At 40.1% G+C, this 7,019-nt stretch overlaps 1 protein-coding gene across 1 annotated transcript; it reads left to right on the top strand.

Annotated features, from left to right (window-relative positions):
* Positions 1 to 528: 528 nt before the first annotated feature.
* On the top strand, positions 529 to 6,511 carry LOC133382820 (serotriflin-like). The gene is made up of 7 exons (XM_061622298.1): positions 529 to 588; positions 1,429 to 1,533; positions 2,303 to 2,390; positions 2,614 to 2,762; positions 3,400 to 3,494; positions 5,542 to 5,630; positions 6,384 to 6,511. Exons 1-7 carry the CDS (start codon positions 529 to 531, stop codon positions 6,509 to 6,511), a joined length of 714 nt encoding a protein of 237 aa, XP_061478282.1.
* Positions 6,512 to 7,019: the final 508 nt, after the last annotated feature.

Below are 7,019 nucleotides of genomic sequence, written 5' to 3'. Positions count from 1 at the left end.
GGATGTTGATTAAGTGGGGAGTGGACACTGCAGCCAGATGCAAAATAGTTACTTGGGTGGGGCCAAATGCAAAGTGGTGGCACTGGGGCAGAGCCACGTGCCTACTGCACCCCACGGGGCATATTCTGGGACGACTGCATGTGTAAAAACGTATCTGCATCCAACTTTCTTTAGTTTAAAGATGCTGTTTTTTTTTAAAAAAATAGGCTGTTAGAAAGCATGTTGCAAGTTATCCTAATCATTGCGTTTACACTGGAAGGGTGGGATATCAATCTTCTTAAGTAAATTGCCATTGTTAAATAAGTGGGAGTCAAATCTACTGCAAATCATCCAGAGATCTACCAGTAGATCCTGACCTGCCTAGCCCTGTTCTAGGCAGTACAAGCCTACTTCTTGGCTAGGGCTCTGGGAACATTTGGAAATCTTAACCATCACTCGTAGAAGTGCCACCATGTTTCAATAAGTACTTTCTCTATATAAAAACAGTGGACGTAAGAAAGAATCCCTGGTGTTCTTTTGATTTCAGAGATGATCGTGCTCGTTGTGTTGCTGAGTCTTGCCGCTGTGTTGCAACAACCTGCTTCAAATGTAAGTTTCTTTGTGTGGGGGTTAAGCACAGTTCTGGCATGGGCTTAACTCTCTCTCCCATTTCAATCAACGGGAGATCAAAGGTTTTACTAACTTTGGCTGGATTGTTTTCAAAGGCAAGATTGGAGCTTGGTAAACCTAAAGGTGCACTTTAATTAGCCAAACTGCACTCTAAAGTAGAAGAAAATCATATTTAACTCAACAGAAAATCTTTTGTTTGTTTGTTTGTTTGTTTGTTTGTTTGTTTGTTTGTTTGTTTGTTTGTTTGTTTGTTTGTGTGTTTGTTTGTTTGTTTGTTTGTTTGTTTGATTGATTGATTGATTGATTGATTGATTGATTGATTGATTGATTGATTGATTGATTGATTGATTGATATCCCACCCTTCCTCCCATTAGGAGCCCAGGGCGGCAAATAAATTTAGTTAGGATTTTTTAAAAATTCTGGATTGACTCTGGATTCTTGAAACAGAAAAAAGATGGTGCAGTTTCCTATCCCATTAAAAATTAATGGCAAATCTTCTATTGATTTTAGTAAAGGTGAATTTATCCACTGCATTATCCAATTGGAGTGCAGATGGGGAAGAAAGGACATTCTAAATTGCTCTACGGTCAGCTATTTCCCATTTTGTCACAAAACATGTAGCCTTTCAATTTCACAATTTCCTGCTCAGATTTCATTCATATCAGAAGAACCTGACAGAGGGAAATGGGGCCCTATGGAGTACTTTTTTCACCACGGTCATGATTCGTAAAGAAATAATGCTACAATTATATTGGTGAAATGAAAAATACATTATAACCATATGAATAAGTACAAAAGGAATATTACTCTCACTTTAGGCACATGCATTAGAACTTGGAGCAGAGGAGCGAAAGGAGATTCTTGACAAGCACAATGCCCTACGGAGAGGAGTGCAGCCAACTGCTAGCAACATGCTGAAGATGGTAAGACAGAAAGAGCTCAATGCAATGCACAACAGGCACATTGGCAAGTCCTTTACAGGCTTGTTACACTTCTTTCCCAGCAGAAATCCTTTGCTCTCGACATTTCCATAGCAATAACCAAAGCTAAGGTAGACAGGATGGACAGCTGTGAGTTTGGGATTCACTCCAGAGAGTAGAAAAGTACTGGGAAAGGGTTGCACACTTCTGATTTTGCTTCATTTATTCAAACCATGACCCAGACAAAAAAAGAACTATTATAAAAAAGACACACACATACATACAAAAAGAAAATATTTTGAAGAAAAATGAAAGGTGACAAATGGTCAGACGTACGTGCTCTTCTGCATTTTTACATCATGCATCCATTCCTGTTGTTATGTGCCTCCAAGTCGACTATGACTTATGGCGACCCTATGAATCAGTGACCTCCAAGAGCGTCTGTCATGAACCACCCTGTCAGATCTTGTACGTTCACAGTCTGTGGCTTCCTTTATGGGATCAATCCATCTCTTGTTTGGCCTTCCTCTTTTTCTACTCCCTTCTGTTTTTCCCAGCATTATTGTCTTTTCTAGAGAATCATGTCTTCTCATGATGTGTCCAAAGTATGAGAACCTCATCATTTTAGCTTCTAGTGATAGTTCTGGTTTAATTTGTTCTAACACCCAATTATTTGTCTTTTTCGCAGTTCATGGTATCCGCAAAGCTCTCCTCCAACACCACAATTCAAATGGTTCCCATTCTCACATTTACTCAAACTCTTTTCATTTAGGAATGGAATACTGTTGCTGCTGCGAATGCCCAACGCTGGGCAAGTCAATGTCGTTTTGCTTACAGCTCAACACCAGAAAGATTTGTTGGTAAGCAGAGCTGTCAGAAAGCAGTGTACAAATATTTTAAGGGGATTTCTAATATAATCCACATTTAATCAGCATTCACTAATTCTTGGAATTGTCATTCTGCACATAATACTAAAGATACAGGAGGAATACCACAAAAAGGGAATACTGGAGAGAATTATTCCAAAACTTGTCATATCACTGATCAAGGGTTTTTTTTAATGTTTACCATCTCTACTTCTAGATAAAATGCACTGTGGTGAAAACGTGTATATGTCAGTTGACCCAAAAACATGGACTGAAGTAACTGAAGTTTGGTATGGTGATGGAAAAAATTTCAGCTTTGGCTCTGGAGCTATCAGTGCAGGTGCTATAACTAGCCGTTACACTCAGGTAATTCAGTTTCATATTTTCCTCAAGTCCATGATTCAGCTAATAATTCCATTACACTCAGCATAGGAACTGACAGAAAACTTGGAAGGGGGATTTTAAAGATCAGATTAGGGCAAAGTTTTGAAACCTAGAAGGGTTGCTATGCACCTGGCAAGTCAGGCTCAGTGCATGCCAAGTGGGCTACTTTTGGTTTGGTGGATCATTTTTGGCCGGCTCAGCCAATCGTGCATCATGGCATATTCACATATTTCACATGGGAAGTTCAGGTAACGGAATATCATTATCTCTTGTAGGTCTTTGCTTCTGTAGACTCATGATGTCATTCACATTTGTGGCAGTACAAATTGCCAAATTTCTTCTCTCTGTGGAAGAAAAGCATTAGAATTATTATTTGGATGTTGCTTATTTCCCTGGTATCCCCCCTGGTATCCTCCCCCTATTATAATAATAATTATTATTATTATTGTTGTTGTTGTTGTTGTTGTTATATCACACTCTTCCTCCCAGTAGGAGCCCAGGATGGCACTTCTAATTATACACAACAGAACAAGATGGTATTTTATTTTTAAAAAATGTTAAATGTATGTATATACAGTTAGATTCTAACATGCTTTCTTGTGCGTTTTTATATCTACAGATGGTTTGGTACAGGTCTTACCTAGTTGGTTGTTATGCTGCCCACTGCCCTGCAAGCAAACTCAAGTACTTCTACGTTTGCCAATATTGCCCGGCGTATGTATTATCTCTGGATTTCAGTGGTTGCCAACCAAGCGGGTGGGGGGGGAAACCAGCCAGCTCATTCTTTTCACTTGGCCCCTGCTCCTTCCAGTCCTCCTCTCTTACCCCATGGCTTCCTTCATCCACCAAGATACACTAACAACACAGTTTAATTCAGTATTAAGCAAGCCAAAGTGTCTCAGAAAAGAATTTTCTGATTTATTTATATATTTTTCCAAACTTATTCTAAATCAGGGGTGAGAGCCTCTCACCCCCAGGGCCCTCCAGGCCTCCCTAGCTGGCCTACAAGGCCATCTGGGCCAAACCATGCCCACCGGCCCCTACACCCAATCTCATACATGGCAGCATGTGTGGGGCAGGTAAAGATCTGGCTCAACTAAGAGGGATTTCAAATAAGGACATTCCAAGCCCTACCTGGAGATCTGAGGGATCGAACCCAAGATCTTCTGCATCCAAAGCAGATTCTTTACCACTGAACTACATCCTTTCCCCAAATTGTATTTATTTGTTTCATTTTTAAATTGCTTCCCATGAGGCATCCCGAAGCAATTTATAATAATTATATAAAACAGTTAAAACATTTATTTATTTATTTATTAAAGTTATATCCCACCCTTACTCCCCAAAGAAGCCCAGTATATATTAAAACAAATTTTAATTTTTTAAAAAAATTGGATAACAGCCTGAAGAGAGCTGTTGCCAGTCAGATTAGACAGTATTTAATGAGAACGTTTCAGATATTGTTGGATTACAGCTCCCATCAACTTTGACTGTCCTTGACCATTGGCCCTGCTAGCTGTGGCTGGTGGGAACTCAAATCCAACAACATCTGGTTGGCCATAGGTTCCCCATCTCGGACCTAGATCAATCAATGATCTGCTCCGGTATAAGGCAGTTGCATAAGTAGTGCATCTACATTGTTTTTAACTTCTGTGATTCAGAGGCAATGGAGAGATGATAAAAGTACAACTAACTGTACTATACCTGAGGGGGAAGGGCCATTTCAAAAAAGGGGTGCTCCAAATCTTTCTTGGGCCATACCTGACAAGGAGTCAAAGAAGGCACTGACTCATACCTGGTCTGCTGCTAGTATGGCTTTATTTCAGGTCTGTTGCTTCAAAGGCCAGTTTCTACCCATGCCCCAGGGTAACCACTCTCACCAATAAATACAGCCCTTCTACAGCTTCCTCTCCTGCAGTGCTGGCCTCCATTTCACTGATCTTGGCAGGCTTGCACCCAGGACTTCTATGACTCCCTGTGGAGGTAGCAGCTGAATAAACTGAAGGATCTATCAATTTCAGTTCTCTCAGATTCTCATTTTACCAGTCTTACATTCTGTTTTCCACATTTCTGCAGCAATTTGCAATCTTTTTTTAAAAAAAAAATCCTCATGAATATTCTTCACATTTTAGTGTGAACATCTCCCAATAAACACATTTTTGAATGTAGTTTTGACTAATGTACACATTTCTCAAGTAATTCATCCTAATACAATGCATTTTGTATTTTATTTTCACTAATATATATTCAGCTTTATATTCAAACTGAATCAAATTTCTGCCCCCCAATGTGGATTAGGGGGACAGTTTGAAGATGGCCTCTGACAAGAGGGCCAAACCTCCCTTCTCTATGTGGCAGAACTGCACTTAGGTTCCAGCCTGGTCCCTGTGCCTTCATTGCCCCTCTCCAAGCCCGTGTTATATCCTCTAGGTTTCCTCACCCTTCATTCTGGCTCAGACCCTGCAGCTGAGCACCTGCCCTGTGATCAGGCAAATTAATAAGCGTGCCCGCTCTGCTTCTTCTAGCACACATGGGGCTTATTTTCAGAGACATTGCAAATATCAGTAATTAATAACTAACTATGTGTTACGTGAAAAGGAGCACTACTTTTCACACTGCACATTTCTGCAATACGTCTGTTGCTTAAATAAATGCATTATTATTATTGTACTCAAGTAAATTATCTACTAGGATGATGTGAGCACTCCAGCCAGCAGAAATGTATGCCCGTTTGTTTACCTCTTCAAATGTATCGTTACAGTGGGAACGAACTGCGCTTACTCAGAACCCCATATAAGTCTGGACCACCTTGTGGGGAGTGCCCTACCAGTTGCGACAATGGATTATGCAGTAAGTACACACAACTTCAAATATTAAAGCAACATCTTTTTCTCTTTTTTAGTTTAGAAAAGGTACTCAATTAGAATGCAAAACTCACATGGCTTGTTAACTGTCCCAAGTTACCTTAAAGGGCAGTAGTAAAGGTTTTGCTGCTTCATCCAAAAGAAAATATGTTTCTGGATCTGCCCATTTGTGCACTGGAAATGGTGGTGGAGTGGTGAGGAAGTCTTGCACCCAGCATCTGGACATATGCTGGTGATGCTTCTACATTGCACACAGGACTCACCACCAAACAGATGGTCAGCCTGACAGTTTAGCCAGAAAGAAGGCAGGAGATGAGCAAGAATAGATCCACTATTGTATGCGAAGATCTATATCGATCAATAATACCATAGATATACACCAATAGATGTAGGCCAATAAAATGTATTGGAGTTAAAATTGTATTTTTTGCCATTATTGTACCTGTGCTGTATCTCCAGTCACGTTTTTGGAATGTATCCCTTCCCCCAAGATTACATAGAAAGCAAAATATGCTTTATATGAAATATCTTTTGTGGAATGGATATCACAAATTATATTCTCAATTTGAATTCGAACCCTGGTCTCCCAGGTCGTTGTCCAACACTCTAACCATTACACCACACTGGCTCTCATAATTATTCAGAATCAACTAAAAATTAAAAAGTCCGTGGAGGTTGAATCCTTGGTGGCATTTTGCTTGTGTTAACGTCTAGTCTGTTGTTGTTTTTTCATTTTCAGCCAATCCTTGCAAACATGTAGATAACTACCCAAACTGTGCTGAATTAGTGAAGTCACAAGGATGTGAGATGGAACAGATGAAGCGAAATTGCGCTGCTTCTTGCAAGTGCACCACCGAAATAAAATAGGAGGTCTCCTCTGGGGCAACTGTGTTCTTTGTTGAACTCTGCCTTCTCACTTAAATCATGCCATCTTTCAGCATCTTCTGGATCATGCCTTCCAAATTAAATTTGTAAATGTGTTCTTGAAATTAAAAAGTCGTAAATAATCTTGCATGCATGGATTATTATTATTTTTGTCTAATGGGGGAAAGTGGAAGTTGGAGCAGGGAGCAAATCTACATATCTAAGTGTCACAGAAGAAATCACTGATGCACACACACATACACACATGCAGAAAATCCTAAAATGGACAAAATGTATAGTTGATTAAATGCAAGGAAGTACGATGACCCCACAAAATTAGCACCTGCTACACCGGGGTTCACACTAGTATAACATAGTTTGGATCCCATGCACAACCAGGAACCAAAACCATTCTACAGTACCTAGAGGCACAGCAATAAATGTGCACAATGACCCTGGTAATCCTGGCCTCAATCACAACATTCCTTGCTGCTGATACCCCACTTGACAC

Source organism: Rhineura floridana, chromosome 4 (genome assembly GCF_030035675.1).
Source record: "Rhineura floridana isolate rRhiFlo1 chromosome 4, rRhiFlo1.hap2, whole genome shotgun sequence".
Classification (NCBI taxonomy): Eukaryota; Metazoa; Chordata; class Lepidosauria; order Squamata; family Rhineuridae; genus Rhineura; species Rhineura floridana.
Note: the sequence above shows the minus strand (reverse complement) of the source record. Positions and strands in the feature narration are given on the sequence as shown.

Coding starts and splice junctions, on each gene's coding strand:
- LOC133382820 (XM_061622298.1), top strand. CDS start 529: ATGATCGTGCTCGTTGTGTTGCTGAGTCTTGCCGCTGTGTTGCAACAA. Junction 1,534..2,302: donor CTAGCAACATGCTGAAGATG/GTAAGACAGAAA, acceptor CTTTTCATTTAG/GAATGGAATACTGTTGCTGC. Junction 2,391..2,613: donor AACACCAGAAAGATTTGTTG/GTAAGCAGAGCT, acceptor CTCTACTTCTAG/ATAAAATGCACTGTGGTGAA.